Source organism: Echiichthys vipera (genome assembly GCF_963691815.1).
Source record: "Echiichthys vipera genome assembly, chromosome: X".
Classification (NCBI taxonomy): domain Eukaryota; kingdom Metazoa; phylum Chordata; class Actinopteri; order Perciformes; family Trachinidae; genus Echiichthys; species Echiichthys vipera.
Window position 1 is genome coordinate 29,208,983 of NC_139825.1, and position 19,389 is coordinate 29,228,371.

At 39.3% G+C, this 19,389-nt stretch overlaps 2 protein-coding genes across 2 annotated transcripts; one reads left to right on the top strand and one right to left on the bottom strand.

Annotated features, from left to right (window-relative positions):
• The first annotated feature begins 9,987 nt into the window (after positions 1 to 9,987).
• Positions 9,988 to 11,151, top strand: LOC310966066 (uncharacterized protein). The gene is made up of 5 exons (XM_083939865.1): positions 9,988 to 10,091; positions 10,176 to 10,209; positions 10,311 to 10,372; positions 10,445 to 10,524; positions 10,645 to 11,151. The coding sequence occupies exons 1-5, from the start codon at positions 10,034 to 10,036 to the stop codon at positions 10,891 to 10,893; spliced, it is 483 nt and encodes a 160-aa protein (XP_083795991.1). The 5' UTR covers positions 9,988 to 10,033; the 3' UTR covers positions 10,894 to 11,151.
• A 3,292-nt stretch (positions 11,152 to 14,443) lies between these two features.
• Positions 14,444 to 15,910, bottom strand: LOC310965839 (ammonium transporter Rh type B-like; the record flags this gene model as incomplete). Its single annotated transcript, XM_083939592.1, has 1 exon — positions 14,444 to 15,910. The coding sequence occupies one exon, from the start codon at positions 15,908 to 15,910 to the stop codon at positions 14,444 to 14,446; it is 1,467 nt and encodes a 488-aa protein (XP_083795718.1).
• Between the last annotated feature and the right edge of the window lie 3,479 nt (positions 15,911 to 19,389).

A 19,389-nucleotide genomic window follows, 5' to 3' on the forward strand; every position in this document is an offset into this window, starting at 1 on the left:
TTATATTATAAAGCAATGAATATAAGTAAATGCATGAGCATAAACATACAAATTATATAAAAATATATAAAACATTAAAGGTTGAATATGTAAAATCTTTGTTAAAAGTTATTCTTTAAAAAGAAAAATACACCCACAGTTTTGAGGGGTGCAGAATGAAAGTATTGCTTTTACATAAAAAAATATATTTAGTCTGAATTATTTTATTTTTTAAATTACAGGTTTAACAATGACTTGAAGTGTGACTAGCAGACTTGTGCTACTTTCTAAAATGTGGTCACTCAATAATGTATTAAAAACACAAACAAAACAACAAACAAAAACAAACAAAATAAAATCTATCATTGCTCTACCATTATTCAAACATTTCATATTTTCACAATAAAAAATATTCATAAATCCAGAGTCATAATCTTTCTCTTCAGCACTTAAAAGCTGAATTTTCTTATAATGCACAGTTATATCGTCTTGTGTGTGCAAAGTTACAAACTTCCAAGTGAGTCTTTAGATATTGTAAACCAATTATCTCATGATTGTTAAAAGGCTGAATTTAATTCATAAGAAAAACAATCCCTTCATCCAAATGTATAAAAAATCATTTAAATCATTATTCATTCATGCGTTAAATGAGAGAGAAAGAAAAATCTAAATAAGGGGAAGAAATTGAAGCAACTGTATATTTTCAGTAGCTCACTGTCGTCTGTTTGATCCTTTGTCTGTCAAATAAATCATAAAATAGATAAAACCAATGTTTGCATTTGTCCATGCAAATAGTAACAGTAAAAAATGTGTTTGAATAATCTATTTTTAGATTACATTGTTTTCTAGATTTATAGTTTTATCATTTACACTACATTACATTTCATTTAGCTGACGCTTTTGTCCAAAGCGACTTCCAATAAGTGCATTCAACAATTAGGGTACAAATCAGAAAAGCAAGTAATTGTTAAGTAACCTATAGATCTATAGAGTGCTACTTATCAGTGCTTTTTTAAAAATCATCTTCTTAGCGAAGGTGCAGTCGAAAGAGATATGTTTTTAGCCTGCACTGAAGATGTGTAGAGTTTCTGCCTTCCAAATGTTGATGGGGAGCTTGTTCCCCCATTTGGGAGCCAGGAGAGCAAACAGTCGGGCTTAGTCGAGTGACTGTGCTCCTCTCAGTGAGGGAGCGGCAAGCCAATTTGCCGGAGAGTGGAGAGGGCGAGTTGGGTTGTAAGGTTTAATCATGTCCTTGATGTAAGCTGGGCCTGATCCGTTAGTAGCACTATAAGAAGTGTTAGTGTCTTGAAACGGAGGAGCGGTGTAGTGTGAGAGAACTTAGGTTGGTTGGTGGGTTGAAGACTAGTTGAGCTGCTGCATTCTGGATGAGCTGCATGTGTAGGATGGCAACGGCCAGCAGACCAGCCAGGAGGAAGTTACAGTAGGGTAAGGAGAGAAACTCCATTTGGTGTTGATGAGCAGTCCTGTCCCGCCACCTCTGCCATTGGGTCTGGGTGTGTGGGAGAAAGAGTAAGCAGTGGAGAGAGCAGCAGGGGTGGATGTGTTGGCTGGTGTAATCCAAGTCTCAGCTTAAACTAGTGGTAGACAGGGCAAGATCTGCCTCTGCAACAGGTCCCAATGGCGTGCCCTACAAGGTTTATAACTTCCCCATGGTACTGAGGCTACCCTGGAGGCTGATGAGAGTAGCATGGATGGCCCAAAACATCCCCTCAGATTGGAGCCGAGCAGTAACAACCTTCCTCCCAAAAGGACAAAATTCCTGAAACAACCAGTTTAGAGACATTGCACTTCTAAACGTGAATGGGAAAATATTATTTTCTGTGGTGGCCAAGCGTTTAACCAACTACCTCCTGAGCAACTGCTACATTGATACCAGTTGCCAGAAGACAGGCGTCCCAGGGTTCCCGGGTTGGGTGGAACACTCAACCATGATCTGGGAGCAGATTCAGACAGCTAAGTGGGAAAAACAAGACCTCCATGTAGTTTGGCTAGATCTGGAGAATGCCTATGGCTCTGTTCCCCATCAGCTAATCACCTTTGCCTTGGAATTCTTTCACATACCACCCAGTATTCGGGACCTCGTTTCCAATTACTTCAGCAGTTTTACTGTCTGCTACACAACACAAGATGCATCAACAGGCTGGCACCACCTAGAGAAAGGCATTGCAATGGGCTCTTCAGTCTCTCCCATCCTCTTCACAGCAGCCTTCAAAATAAGCCTCAATGGTGGGAGACAGATGGTGCGAGGAGTAAGAGGACAGCCTGGCCAACGACTGCCAGCTCTGCGGTGCTACATGGATGCTGTAACCACCCTTCTTCAAGCAGCAGCCTGTACCAACCAGCTAATGAAGAGGTTTGAAGAACTTCTTAGTTGGGCCAGGGTGAGGATAAAAACCCTCCAAGTCCGAGAGGCAGCTAGAAATGATCACATCTCTTTCACAGTGAACAGTGATCCCAACACTGGGATCGACCGCTGGAATTATTTTCTTGTTGTTGCGACTATGATCTTGAGACACTAGATGCCTGTGTTCTGCTCATTCTCCATATTCAACCTTTAAATATGGATGAAAGTTTAGATACTTGTTGTTTAGATAGGCTTGTTTGGTTATAGGCTATTGCTTCTTTATTTCCAGTTGTGACAACGACAACGGTATTGTTTTTATTGTTTAATGTTGTTGAGGCAGTTTTGAGTAGGCGGTTTTTGCTATATATCTGTCTGTTTTGTGGTTTTCAAGGCACAGTCTTGTCTTACCCTACTGCATAATGACTAGCCTACTTTTACTGTTTAGCACTTTAAATGCATTTTGATGATACTACTTATACATTTTTACTCTGATTACTATAACAATATGCCAACATAATCAGTGCAGTTTTAAAAATACTTTTACGACAGTTAAGGCACAATATAAGCCTATTAACATTAATTATCATGAGGGAGTGTCCAGATCCTCTGCTGTAAGTTGGAGTATTTTTTGGTGAGGGTTGGCCTCCGCCAGGGGTGCGCTTTGTCACCAATCCTGTTTGTTATTTTCATGGACAGGATATTGAGGCGTAGTCATGGTGGGGAGGGGTGGCAGTTCGGTGGGCTGAGGATCTCATCTCTGCTTCTTGCAGAAGATGTGGCCCTGATGGCATCGTCGGTCTATGACCTTCATCCGAGTTTGAAACGGCTGGGATGAGGATCAGCAGGAAACCGGTGGATTGCTTACTTCGGTAATGAGTCCTTACCCCAAGTGAAAGAGTTCAAGTATCTCAGGGACTTGTTCATGTGTGAGGGGCTCATGTAGTTTGAGTATGGCCAGAGAATCGGAGCAGCAGGAGCGGTATTGCAGTCACTTGTGATGAAAAGAGAGCTGAGCCGGAATGCAAAGCTCTCAATCTACCGGTCAATCTTAGTGCCCACCCTCACCTATGGTCATGAAAGCTGGGTCATGACCGAAAGAACGATTTTGTGTATTAAACTGTGACTCTGCATCCTGATCCCAACACAGGGTTGTTGTAGGTAGGTGGTTGCTGGTTAGGCTGCAGGCCGTTGTGTTTAAAAAGCCTGGGTCTGTTAAAAAAAGTCGTAAAGTTCTCCACAAATGGTTTATTTTCCCCAGGCAGTATCCTTTAAGCCACATGTGCAGCCGGCTGAGGTGGCTGTACATGACGTCACCAAAACGTGGCGGGGGAAGCGGGCCGGAAATAATCAGTCTTTTCCCCGTGTCTAGCAGGCGGTCCACCATGGACCTAAGATGGGCGATGAGCTTCGCCTGGGTCGTTGCGACAGTTGAGAGATCCAGGAGGATTTTGTCCCTCTCCCTGAGGTCAGCATTCAGGCCAGAGATGTTCTCCCTCAGTTTTGGGGTGACGGTGGGGAGACAGGATTCGCACACAGCCATCATGTCATAGTTTGTGCTGGGGGTCCGTCACCCCGGGACACAGAACCACCACAGGGAGGGGAGTTTAATTCCGGTCCTGGAGACGAAAGGAGCCAGTTGAGGTGGTTGAGCATCTGGTAAGGATGCTTCCTGGGCGCCTCCCTAGAGAGGTGTTCCAGGCACGTCCAGCTGGGAGGAGGCCTCGGGGAAGACCCAGGACTAGGTGGAGAGATTATATCTCTACACTGGCCTGGGAACGCCTCGGGAACCCCCAGTTAGAGCTGGTTAATGTGGCCGGGGAAAGGGAAGTTTGGGGCCCCCTGCTAAAGCTGCTGCCCCCGCGACCCGACCCCGGATAAACGGTTGAAGATGAGTGAGTGATGTTTTGATTATTCACACATTGCCAGACCATACTCCAGCAGTGGAGTATGAGAAACCATGCAGTAAGGTCACTGTGGAAAAAACTTTAATGTCCTTACACTCCTTAAATAAAAAAAAGTTTACCACAATATATAGTCTGGATCCGAAATAATGAATCGTCTCGGATTTGAGTTTGTGTGGATGTTGTATCAGGATTCAGAAAACAGCTGAGACCTCGAGGAAGAAAATTAAAACAGTGTAGGATGTGGACCTCAAGATGTCACTGTAGCTCATTTACACTCAGAGAAAACATTCATTCATTCATTCATTCATTCATTTATCTTCAACCGCTTGTCCCTGTCGGGGTCCCAGCTGAAATCCGGCGTGAGGCGGGGTACACCCTGGACAGGACGCTATGCCTGGTAAAAAAAAAAGTGAACTCTTTGAGGACAATGAAACCTCCACTTGGGATTTTTTTTGCTCCCAGAGAAGCATCTATCATGCTTATGTAACTATTCCTTTAATCTCACACTGTGCCAAAAAAACCCGTTTTATGACAGAGAATAGTGATCATGTCTAGAAAACAAAGTGAGCTTATCATTAAATGTTGAGAGGACCCAAAAACGTGGCTGCATCAACAGATGACCAGAAGACCGATGACCATCCTCCGTAGAGCTGGGTCTGTTCGACCTGTTAAAGGGAAGGCTTTCATTGCCACTGTGTGCACAAGATTTCTGGATCAATACTGTATATAATTACTTTAATAATTATTACTACTTTTATTAAAGATAGCGAGACTTGTTGCTGTTCATGGGGGAACTGTTGGGTCTCTGTACATCATAAATTAGTCATAGAGGGTGGTCTGGACCTACTGTAAATGTAAAGTGCCTTGAGATAAATTTTGTTATGATTTGGCACTGTAAATAAAACTGAACTTGAACTTATTGAATTGAATAGATAATATTAGAATCAGGCATAAAGAGAGCTGCATAACCAGGTTTAACTCCCTGTTAACGTCACATAGAAATAATATAAAAACCAGGATGCTTTTATTCTAGTTATTATTATTGTTTATGTTTATTATGGACATAGCAGACAAACCAAAGTGTTGAGTGAATGTCTAAGCACACGTGCTAATTCTCAGCACTTGTCCACAGGCGGCTTTTGAAGAACAATTCAAATAGAAGGAAAGGAAAGAGACCCCCCAGCCAAAAAAAGTAATAATAAACAAATAAATAAACAAAAATAATAAACAAATGCAATTATTTTCGCTGGTACATACATAAGCTACAAAGCAAAGGCAACATGATCAAGCAATCAACCAGTTAAGAACTATTCATGTGAGCACTGTTGTTTAGATTTTAGCCTGAAACACTGACTGTATAAAAAACATGGACGGTATAAAACAAGTATGCTAGTCTGCATGTAAACAGAGTCATTAATGGATCTATAATCTCTGAAGACATTGGGATACTTAAAGATCTCCACTGTGTCACAGGAGCGAATATAAAGTGAGTTTTGCCGACTGAGTGGCTTCTGTTTCACGAGATCATCATGATAAAAGTTAAACGTATCAACATTATCTCGCTCTTGTAGGAATAGGCTTTACACTAATGATGGACTGTTCTTTACTTGTTAGTCAGAGACACTAGTTTATTTTTGTCCTCACAGCTTTCCAGGTGTTTAAAAACACCCTGGATAACAGCAGAAGTGTCATCACGTTGAGCTGATGAGTTGATGTTTTATCTCTCACTTGAATAAAGAATTGAAGGAGAATTTCCCCATTCAAATGAAATGCACTTTTATTTAATTAATATATTGCTGTATATGTCTAATAATCAAATATATTGCTTTGTTATTTTGATATCGTACCATATACTTGATTTTATTATCAACCTTTGTTCTTCTTAAAAAACATGTTGAAACATGACAAAATGATACATTTCTGCCTATAAAGGCTAATAACTGTTAATGTGACCTTGTACTTTAAGATACTGAAAGGAGTTTTTTGGGTATTTGAAGAGACAATAGTTTGTTTTAACAATAATATTCCTTAATATTGTCAAAAGACATTCACAGTCTCACTACATGTTGCCTTGATGTTATTCTCAGCCTAAAATTAAGTTTGTGGTTTTCTGCAAAAGCACACATCCTGTTCGGTGTTAACAGCTTTGAAAAAAAACACCTTTCTTCTCTCAAGTAGCATCACAGCGTGTGAGGATAAACACGCAACAGATGCTGTAGTCTTGTTGATCACATTTACAGTATAGTAAGACAGACACAGGGAGAAAGCTGTTGATTAAAACTTTATTACCATGGAAATCAGGTGCAATGGGACACAACATGTTGGTAAGTCTTGATTGATATAGAAAACGTCATCTGTGAGGTGAGACAACAGCATGTTCATTCTTGATGGAAGGGTTGATGTGATTTAAAGGCCATTTATGACATAAGCAGCATTAGGTCAGCTACGTCTTATCGCCGTTGGTTTAAAGAAAACATGGAGCCGCTGGTTGTAACTAGCGGCTAGTAGAGTATATGGTAAAAGGAGACTAGAGAGGTTTCAGTCCATTTTCCTTTCAAAGAGCTGAGACTTTTGACAGGTGATGAGAACATTTTCCTGATTTTACTAAAGCAACATTTTCAACGCTGAATTTTACCTGTAACAGTGTTTTTACAGTGTGGTATCACTTTTACTTTACTAAAGGATGAACAAATACTCTCACCACTGGCTGCTACCATGGCAACAATATGATGTAAATATTCCTTTCAGAAAATCTCTGATAAAATAGCAAATAATGAAAACACAAGTCATGGCAGGTTGAAGTATAACTCAGTGGCTTCATTAGGTTGTTGCCGCTTTTCCCAAAGGCGAGGACATGCAGCATCACAAACAGAATTGTTTCACATTGTGATGAAGTATTACGCCACCACAGTGGATATTTTTCATGAAGGATAGGCTATTTATGTATAATCTATAAATATATATCACTTTTTTTTAGCAGAATATTGTGCAATGTATTATTACCCAAAACACAACATTGTGCCCTTTTGTATTCAAAACTACCTTACCAATAAGGTACTGTAGAGCAGCCTGTGTGTAGCCTGAGAGACCGAACCAAGGGCAAAAAAGTATTTTCAAGTCAACATTTTTAACAACTTCTCTCTTGGGATGCATCTAATCTGAGTTTGTGGTTCATTAAAATATCAACGATCAAGGAAGATAATCAGCCTAAAACAACAAAAACGATTGGGACAATTATATGATTTTCTCTTTAATGTTGAGATGAAGATAAAGAAATAGTGTATTGATTGAATGTTTTACTTTATTTACTCAGGATTTATGCTTCCGTGAAATGTTACCGTACATTGGACTGGAATAAAGCTTTGCAATTTTTTTTCTTTTTAGGTAGGAAATGCATCCAACATGTTTTGCTGAGCATGTATTCTTGCAACAGCGACCTGTTGCACTGTGCAGTTCACATGAGCAGGCGTCACAGTGAAAACCACATCTTCTGCTGCAGACTGAGCAGATCCACTGGAGACACAAACATCTGTTGCTTAAGGGCACCACTGTTATATTGCCTTGTTTTCCAGCAGAAATAGTCCTCTGACCAGGGGCTCACACCTCTTCCTGTTGGGCATTAGTTGGCTTTTTAAGAAACCCTGTCGTAGTAAACATTGCAGCCTATGTGCAATGATCTCCAAATATTTTTAAAAGAAAGCTAAAAACATATCTCTTCACTTTAGACTTGAACTAACTCTGCTCAATTTTACCCAATTTTAACTGATTTCTTGGTACATCATTTATATATGAACAGGAAAAATAACTTTTTGGTATAGTTAAATGTATGACATTAAGCTACGTAATTCATATATAGTAAAATAAAAATTCAGTGGGAACTAGAATATTTTAAGTAAACATTTTAATATTTACACATTTTATTCATTTAATACATTCATTGAATAGGAAGAGAACATTTTATTATATATTTACAAATACAATTTAAATTATTAGTAGTCACTGCACTTTAAAATACTAATTGATTTACTCTGAGAATCTTTTTATAATGGATGAGTAATTTCTAGTAAATGTAACCTTTCTTTCTCATATTTGTGATAATTGTGTCGTATGCCGGGAACAGAAGGTCAAAGACACTCAGCGGTGGCACCGTTGGAAAAGCTCGTACATGAAAATATATTCAAAGGATCAACTTCCAGCTCTCTACGACCTTCTGTTACCGAGATACGGCAGAAACAGCCTAACCAGAAACTACCATGATTCACTTTATCAGTAAAATTACATTTTTCTCACCAATAACGCATCATAAACACCAAGTATTATACATCACTGTGTTGGTCTTAATATCGGCTATCAGAATCATATTTATAATTACTAAAAAATTCCCACCACGACGGATAAGTCTTGTTTAGGAGACTATATGAGATTGGAAGGACACTGACTTAAAGTTACTTTGAAGCCCTGAAAGATACCCCATTGCTGATTGACATTGCGGGTGGTGGGGTTTCCATGTTACCTCCATGTCTGCAAAGGTTTTCTCTACGCTTTCCTCACAGCTCAAATACATGTGATTAAGTGTAAATGTTAGCACGTTTATAGATTCTGGGTTTTTCAATGCAGGAGGAGTCCATGTTATAACTTTATGCATTAATTAAAGGTCTGATTAATTAAATGGCTGACTTGTTGAAAGTAAAACCAAATCCAACACAAAAAAAGAAAGAAAAGTGCACTCAGTAGATTGCAGATCTCCACCAAGTGTGCCCCTGTCTGTCCTGACCAAAAAAGAGTTGCATCTCATTTAATTGTCTCTCTCGGGCCAAAACACACCACCGCTGAATAGTGTGTGTGTCGAAACAGCCACTCTACTATTCTATGTAAAAAATAAGGACGCTCAAGGACACGCTGTCCCATGACACTTCATACTACTGTCCTGTTTCCAGCCTCGTCACATATGAAATAACAAACAAACAACATATTTATATTATTATTTTCCACTTGCTCCCTGCTTGGACATCCTGGTTCCTGTAGCAGCTTTGAAGTAAAGATGGTGGTAAATATAACAAAAACAGGGATTTACTCATCTTGTATTGAGTCTTATTTAAGTAGATCATGATTCATAAACATGGAATTAATCCAAAAATGCTCTGGGTTCAAAATGAGACCAATCTTTTCTAGAGATGTCAGTTTTTTAGCCAAAATGTTGCCTGTAACAGACGAGGTGAGGCTTGTTTTAACATGAGCTGATGTTAAGTTGCTATACAACTTTGTGCAAAACCACAGTTGTAACAGCTGTTTGATCAAATGAATGCACACTACAACTGCCTCATGCAAATCAGGAACAATTCCTAAACACCAGCAATGTAAAAATAATCTGCCAACATCAACGTGACGCCACGTAGCCTAAATTGTCCATAGAGGAAACAAGATTCCAAACTGAAACAGTTGTTGATCGACTGACTGAAACTGCCCGTTAAGAGGAATGAGGAGGCATCAGGCAATGACGGCAATGCCGATAGAATAGTTGGATAAAAGTTGTGAAGCACCGCAGCCACAAGAGGTCCTTGAGTCCAGTCAGTCATAAGTGTGTACAAGATAATGACCAGATGCATGATCTCATTCCAGCTTACGCCTGGCGAAGATAATAATGATTATTGATATGAGAGTATTTTAATGTGTGTAAAAAGTATTATTTTAAATGATCTATATAGTTTTTTTCTCTGTTTCTCCAGGTTGCGACTTTGATTCTGTGCCATTACAGCTAAAGGTGCTGTTTGGGGTTATCAGCATAATGCTGGCCTTCTCACTATCTTGGAATATTTTTTTCTGTGTATCAAAATGTTACTCAGGTAATGATTTTATAAGCTTGTGAAAAATCTAGTGAACTTTTTTTTTTTAATCTGATTGTGAGTGTATTATCCTTTCTACAACAGGAAAGGGGATATGTAAACTAAGGACAAGACGAAGGTATGTAGCTTCTTTACTCACAGTTCAATGTTATTCGCCAAAGTCATCGCCAAACTGAAAACAAAAAGAAACATGTTTCTTCTTTGTTTATCCAATTTAAGACGGAGCCCAAGGCAGATGGAGGATAATCCTATTTATGGAAACATAAGCTACATGCAGTCAAGTAAGAGTATTGTACATGTATGTCTCTTTTAATGCCTTGTGTCTATTTACAGTGTGACGTTGTTTTTCACAGGCGTGGATTTGTTCACAGGAGTTGATCCTCAGCAATCTTCATCTTTGAGGGATCACCATAGAATCAGTTCTGACTCACAGGTAGAGTCTTTAAACTCCTTTGGAACTGAGGTCTTACCTGTTGAAAATGTAGTGCGGACGGCCTTTACATAATCAGTAATGTTGTGTAAAGACATTTTGTTTGTTTGTTTCTACCTCCAGTCCAAAACCCAGGACTGCTATGCCAACCTGACCTTGAAGGCTTCCAGGCTGCAGTCTTGCCGCAGCTCTGCACAGATACAGTACTCGGATGTAGTTCATTTAGAGGAGCCGCCGGAGTCAGAGAAAGAAGACGAAGCCAATGCAGACGCCGTCTCCACCATGTCTGATCTGTACGCTTCTGTGCAAAATCAGCGCAGTAAAACCCTCGACACTGCAGACAGTGGAGAGGGCTACGCCAACCATCTTTGAGTTGCCATAAATGGTCTTTGTGCAGCTTGACCTGCCTCCACAGGATGGCGCTGTTTTTTGTTGGTCATTATGTCAAAAAGGACAACTCTTTTCTGTGTAGCGAAATAGTGCATGTCATACCCTTCATGCACACTAACTGAGTATATTGGTTTTACTAGAGAATGTTTAATTCATTTTGTGTCCTTGTTTTGGTGTCGCTGATGTTTCTGTAAGAGCAATTGATTGTTAATTTCCTATAAATTGTTGGTTCTTTGCTAAATAACACTGTGTGATATTAACTGAGATGATACCCATGGATTATTAAAGATCCCCTCCATACATGGTTGAAGACATAAAATACTACTTATGCTTTTAATAATAATTTGTTTCTGATATGTTTTTCTTCCCACCAAACATTTAGTTTCAAGTTTCCTCTTCACATGTGGCTTCCAAACTACTACGTGCACTACTTAAAATCCTGATCGTTCATACGGTGAACTGAGCACAGAGAAAGGTTCCCCCCTCATGAGATAGTTCTGCACGGTGGAGGTCAATCATCCAACTGAAGTATCAATGAGCAAATGCCCATGCCAATCAATCAATATCTGCCAGTCCAAAAATGACCTTCTAGCCAGCTCTTCCTCCTTGCTGTAATCTTTACTGAGGCTCAATTAATGTTATTTACTTGTGTTAATGGTTAAACCTGTCAGATGTGACCCGACAAAAACGGTCACTGCAATAACAGGTAAAACTTGAGAAAATTGAACGTTAAATGTGTTTGTTTGAAGTTAATCTTTATCATTTATCTTATTTCAGCGTTTCAGTGGTCAGTTCTGTGTGATATACAGTACATAACACAATATATAAAATCAAATATTGTTTGGAAGAAAGGCGATTTCTGTCTGTACTTTGTATGTTACAACACCACAGTAACGTTATTTATGATGGCAGTGATAGCAGGTAAGAAACGAATAATCAGTGTGGAAGATAATAAGCTTTTATAATGATTAATATTGCAGGACAGTCGTTACTTTGTCCTCGAACTGAATGGCGACTGAACTCCATCGTCTGCTTCTTTTTGTCAGCACTGTTTCTGAAAGTGTGAAGAGTTTCTAAATCACTGCAAATCGGTCATGCAACAAGAGCGCGAAGGCAAAAAGCAAAGACACAAAAAATACTTAAAAATATCACAGTTAACTACTAATAGAGAATAAAGACTGACTGACAGATTATTCATGATTATTCATGTCTCAAAGTGGAAAAATCTGAAGATGCTGCGACATGCATTTGTATGGTTCAGACTCAACAATCATCATCTAGGCCGACTTGAAACATCGGCTCAAAATTTTGCACAGATATTGATAGTTTCCTGATGATGTATCTTATGATTTAGGATCCCTGACTTTCCTTCTAACGACATTTATGTTTTTTAGTACAACGTCATACTATTGTATGGACTGTATCAATCTGAACTATATAACTTTGACTTGAGGTCAAATTCCAAATAATTGTCACAGGGATCTGGGTTCTTGATAAAGCTGATTAAACCAGATCATTGTATGTATTGTTGGCTGTGCTTTATCCTCTTGGAAATGTGATGTGTGCTAATACCCCAAATTATTATTTCACATCAGTAAAGGTGACACACCTTTTCCTGAATGTCCGATGAACAAGAAGATCAAAGCAACATCAAAGTATCAGAACTCATTTTACATCAAATGCAATTTACATGAACACTGCATTGAACTTTCTCATTGTCCAGTATTAGATAAGGCACTTTATTAACCCTATGAGTCAATAAAAGACACTGTGGTGTAAAGGATTATATAATGCAGGCATCGCAGTCCTGGCTGTACGAATCTTATCTAAAGTTAAAGTGGCCCAATAATCTATTAATGAACAAAGTAGTAAATAAAATACAAGTGTTTCCAGTGAAAATCAATAAACTTTCAAATTGACCCGTGACATTCAAAAGAGTTCACTCTGCCTTTATCTCCTGGTATTAAGCATGTGTTCATAGGCTAGTGAGATAACAACACCTGCGATGCTTGATGTTTTACACTCTTTGAGCAGGACATACTTTATTATTAGGGCTGGGCAGCAAAAGCCTGTGAATCCCACTGTGCCCCTAGAACCAAGTATTTGTTGTTGTTAAACACTGTAAAGTGTTTGGTCTGATTCCTAACCTTGTTGGCTTGTTAATTGATCAGATGTTGCCTACAGTAAATCATATATTGACCCCCATCAGGATTGTTGAGGTATATGGTAAGTATTGCAAACACCAGAAACCGGAGATCAACATCTGTAAGTGTAATTGTACATAAAGAAAGAAGTTCAGTTAGTTCATTAATTAGTTCCTAGTAGGCCAGGGCCATATGATGATATACTGTATATCCTCAAAACAACATAAAAATGTTGTTTACATTATTGTTTATACTATTGTATATATTTTTCGATATTGTTTGTACCGCACAGTCAAAAATCTGCATTACGGCAATATTTACGTCATTCGGACGGCACTTTACTTTCTGTATTCTGATCTTTGTATGCACTAAAGTTCTTAACATAATGAGAAAATACTCAATACTTTTCATTTGTCAAGTATTTAATTCACAAAGGAGTATACAAAAATTGGCTTTACCTTTTTTAAAATATACTATCTACAGCTTTATCATGTGGTTATTTTACTATTTATTAATTGAGTTACCAGAAAACATGCTACAGTATATTGTGGTATATATTGTTACTGATATTAAATTACCTTTACGAGGATAGAAGATTTTGGCCATATGAACAAGCTCTAGTTCCTCGTGAGTGGAACTTAACCATGGTTGTGAGTAGACATCACATGAGACATGATTTACTCTCTTCTTCTGAATCTTAAACCAAATGATCCAGTGCTCCTTACTCAGTAAATTAAAATGTACTTAAAATGTAATTCGATAAGACCTGCTGATTACCTGACTGTAACTGTTTTCTTAGTGTTTTTTAACTTCACAGAAGACTTGGGTCTGCAGACTGTATTAGTGTTGCAGTATCCTTGAGATTATCATATCAAAAACATCACGTCATTAAAAATGTCCTGATTTATACTTTTCTTCTGCTTCCATTTCAGTAACTTAAGATATTAAAATGTCTTCCATATCTTTCAAGTACTCCTCTTTATGTTTATTACCATTTCCATTAATTCATAATTGTATTGTTTCAATAATGCCCTCTAAATTTATTACATTACCCGCATCATAAAAGAAAGATAAATACAGTATATGTATGATTAAAAACATTTATTTTTAATGGAATATGACATTACAACACGTATACTGTTAATAGCTATCATATTTTACATGTTTATTTGCCCTTTTACCTTTTTACATACAAAACTCCAACTCCAACTGCAACCATAAACAGCTTTTGGTTAAAGGCTAACAACTCTTTACCTCAAATTATACACACTTTTCATCCCTCAGACTAGAATTATAATCAATCACACGTCTATAACACTTGCAACAAGAGTGAAAAAAATATGCATTTTGAAATGGTTGCAATGACAATAATTCAAAAAGGGAATGACTCATAATGACTGCCTCTGTGTGTCGACTTTGGTATCCACAGAGCTCATTTGTACCTTTTCATCATAGCTTATGGGGGTCTTGAGCACTTCTACAATGTCAAAGTCAGAGGGCATGTCAAAGAAAAGCTCATCATCAAAGCAGTCCTTGTCAGGTGGGGATGCCATGAAGGGCAGCTTTATCACCAAACCAGTGAGCAAACCACCAACTGCAGATGCTGTGATGGTGGAGAAGACAGCTGCCACCTGGTAGAGAGCTTGTTCCTGCGCAGTACGACCCAAACCCGGCTTCAGCCCAGGAATCAGCTTCTGCAGTTCCAGGAGCCTTGGATCTCCCTCAGGTGGAGCGCGATGGGAAAATATCTGGTACATGCTGGGTCCGTAGGTTTCCTCAGTGGCTAAGAGGATGGCACAGATCCCTGCTGTGGATGATATGAGGCCAGTGAGCCCGTGGAGGTTGTGAATACCACACTGGTCTTGGATCCTCATGCGTTGGGCCAAAAAGGGGGTCAGGTACTTGTATCCCAAGAAACAGGCAGTGCAGCCCATAATGCCCAGAGCGTATGCTGATACAGGGGAAATCATCATGTCCACAGACGCCCCAACAGTCACACCACCTGCCAGAGTCACATTCTGAATATCGGCCATTGTGAGCTTGCCTCTCTTATTGAACACTGCAGACAGAGCGAAGGCCGTGAGAGTGGATGAGCTTAAACCTATAAACGTGTGGAGTATTGCTCTGTGTTGATCGTCACCCTTAAAGGTCAGAGCAGAGTTAAATGAAGGCCAGAAGACCCAGAGGAACAAGGTTCCCATTACAGAGAGGATGTCAGAGTGGTAACTAGTGATCTCTTTAGAATGGCCCTCGTTTAGGCTCGGGCGATACAGCACAAATGTGACCCCAAGACCAAAGTAGCAGGCAAACAGGTGAATAAGGATTGTGCCACCTGCATCATTGATCCTAATGTATTTCAAAACAGCCCACTCTGTCAAAGCAAAGATAGGGATCTCCAGCAAAGCCATGACCAAAAGCTGAACAGGGCTGGTCTTTCCAAGCACGGCTCCAAAAGAGATGAGCACTACAGCACAGGCAAACTCTGCATTCAGCAGGTTGATCACTCCCAGGTGGATTTTACCATCATAGTAAAACTGGAAGAACCCTTGCATCAGGATCGCCCATTGGATCGCAAATGTAGCCGTGAGAAAGTTGAAGACCATTCCACTGAAGCCGTAGAATCGGAAGAAGGCCAGCAGGCAGCCGAAGCCTATGAAGATCATCACCTGCACGTCGGCAAAGAAAGGATAGTCTCGATACACGGAGTTGTCCATCGGGATGGTCTCATTGTTTTGCAGCTTAGCATTGGCATTGTCGTCATAAGTGACAAAAACAGCATAAAGAACTATCATGACAACCTCCGACACTAGCACAAGTGCCGGCAGGCGCACCTTCAAACTTGTAGAAACATTCATGACTGACAGCTCTCAGTTGCTCCCCCAGCTACATCAACACCCCTTTTATACCTATGTTTGATTAGATAAGAGCAGCTAATGGCATTGGGTAAGGAGCATAACCCCACACAGGACATGGTTACCTTCCACCTTGAGTGCAGACTGTACTTTAATCCTTCTCCTTTCCCATCATGTAACACATCAAAGTCCTATCTAAGGTCAACTATCTGAAGGTAGATCTCGAGAGCACGATTTAGGGTTAATAGGACATAAATGAGAGTGCTCTAAAAGAGGCTTCAGTAAATTTGACACAACAGAAACAGAATACAGGCTGCATTCTGACAATAAATGTTGTGCCACTATTTCCTTGAGTTTGCTCCTGTTTAATTCCCAATGCCCACAACATTACTATTGCTGAGTGTTGCATTGCTCAAATTGTGAATTGTGAAAAATGATTGAGTTCAGGGATTAAAGTTGATTCTTTAAACTTTATTAAGAACAATTCGGTACATTACAACTTCTCATAGGAATATTGAATCTGCATTCCTCAATAACATTATGAACATATTAAAAACGACAAGGCTCTATGGACAAAACATTATACTGTACATAAATAAATAAATAAACAGACAAACAAACTAACAAATAAATAAAATTAAATAAATAAACAAACAAATAAATAAATAAATAAAAAATAAATAGAAAAAAACAAAATAAAGTGCATGGTTCATACATAATAAAGTAAAAATACTTAAGGCAAAGCATTATCCCGTTCAATCAGTCAATCGCTGGTTTGTATCAGATAATAATTTTACAGAAGAAAGATATTTGTTTAATTCTAATTAATTCTAATTCAGTGACGGTTTCTGATTTTTGCATGGCTTGCCTTTATGTAATTTTTTCTGGAGGACTAAACTTAAGTCTAAAAAAAATAAATAAATGCATAAATAAATGTATGATTAAATGAATAGAGGAATTAATAAATAAATACATGCATATATAAATAAACAAGTACATAAATAAATAAATAAATGGTGATATAATTGAATAAATAAATGCATGAATAAATGGGACCTCCTACCTCATTAACACATGGACACAGATATACAGAAATAAAGGAATAAATGTAAGTGTTGAAGATCCTCCTGAGTTTCTCTAATACCCCAGGCGCATACGGAATGACTATGTTTTCCTCTTGTTTTCTTTTTCTCTCTCAACCACTTTGGTTGTCTTTCTGGAAGCAGCTGCCGTTTTCACAAAGGTCCAGCCGGGGTAACCACAAGTTGTGAGGGCGCCTCTCAGGTGCTTGCGTTCTTCCCCTTGGGCTTGTGAGCTGGTGGGTACATTATCAGCTCTGTGCTGCAGAGTTCAGATAACGCCAAGCTTGTGTTCCAGGGGTGGGAGTCAAACAGCAGATATTGATCTGTGTGAGTGGGTTTTCTGTATACCCCAATGTGGAGGCTCCTGTCATTCTCCATATGGACGTCACAGTCTAAGAAAGGCAAACTGTTGTCCTTGACTTCTTCTCTGGTGAACTTGATGTTTCTGACCACAGAGTTTATATGTTCAGTAAAAGTTTGCACCTTTCTGGATTTGATTTTAACCCATGTGTCGTCCACATATCTGAACCAATGGTTCGGGGTTACTCCTTTGAAGTTTGAGTTCAAAGCCTTGCCCTCTACCTCCTCCATGTACAGATTTGCCACAATAGGGGATACTGGTGAACCCATGGCACAGCCGTGTTTCTGTCTGTAAAAAATGCCATTAAACTGGAAATAGGGTGGTGTTCAGGCACAAATCCAGAAGCTGGCAAATGCAGTCTGGTTTGAGATTTGTTCGATGTGTAAGGTGTTTTCCTGCATGAGCTGCTCTCTTACTGTGGCCAAGGCCTCCATGGTTGGAATACAGGTGAACAGGGAGATCACGTCGTAGGATACCATGGTTTCATCTGGATCCATTTTTAGTTCTCGGACTTTGTTCACAAAGTCTATGGAGTTTTGGATGTGGCGTGGGGTGTTGCCCACCAGTGGTGCCAGAATATTGGCAACATGCTTGGCAATGTTATAAGTGACCGTGTTTATGCTGCTGACAATGGGCCTTTACTGTTAACCGTTACAGCTAAGTAAACATGAAAGTTGGCATACCGTTCGGGGAGAAACGTAGTCATTTCAGTGTGCATTTTTATGCCGTTTAACTCCTTTATCTCAGTCCATGGAATGAATGCTTGGCCTATGTTGACTCTCATGTTTGCCTTGTCATTCAGCTACTGGGACATATAAGCAGCTGCAGGATTGACAAACACCATTTGACCAGTGCCAGCCTAGAGTAGCTGCACCGAACAACAGACAACCCTGGCAACCCCGTAATACACAACACTATTGGCTGCTACAATGGAAACTGATAATAACAGGAAAACAGACCCATATTTTTTTTTATGGAAAAGCAATACTTTCATTCTCTAACCCTCAAAACGCCCTGTGGGTGTATTTTTTATTTTATTTTTTTAAACATAGCTTTTAATGAAGATTCTACATATTCAACCTTTAATAGTTGTTATACGAAAAAAATGGTATGGCTTAGTTGATGAGTGTATTATATACACTACTGTTCAAAAGTTTGTGACTGAACAGAAGATAAACCTAAATCAAATCAATATTTGGTGTGACCACCCTTTGCCTTCAAAATAGCATCAATTCTTGTTGGTCCACTTGCACACAGTTTTTGAAGGAGCTCGGCTCATAGATCAGACATCTTGGAGAACTAAACACAGATCTTCTGTGGATGTAGGCTTCCTCAAATCCTTCTGTCTTTTCATGTAATCCCAGACAGACTCGATGATGTTGAGATCAGGGCTCTGTGGGGCCACACCATCTCTTCCAGGAATTCTTGTTTTACGCTGAAGATAGTTCTTAATGACATTGACAGTATTTTGGGGTCGTTGTCCTGCTGCAGAATACATCTGGGGCCAATCACACGCCTCCCTGATGGTATTGCATGATGGATAAGTATCTGCCTGTATTTCTCAGCATTGAGGAGACCGCTAATCCTGACCAAATCTTCAACTCTGCGCTGCCCTTATCGCAGGTGCCCAGGAAGCAGAGTGGCAGTCTAACACACCTCTCTGCGCTACCTGTGGATCATTTTCCAGCTCAGTATAGTATAGAAACGCTTTCTGCCCCACGATCATCTAAATTAACCAGATCAAAAATGAACAGAAGAGGCGCTATACATAAAAACTTGATATAAATCAACACCAAATCTGCGATAATGCAACAAAATCAGAAAATAAAATGTGGACTTTTAAACATCAGATCTCTGTCATCTAAAGGTGTATTAATAAATGATCTGATATCAGATAACCATATTGATTTACTCTGTCTGACTGAAACCTGGCTGTGTCCTGAAGAATATGTTAGCCTAAGTGAATCCACTCCTCCCAGTCATATTAATACTTATATTCCTCGAGGCAGTGGTCGAGGAGGAGGCGTTCAATTCAATTC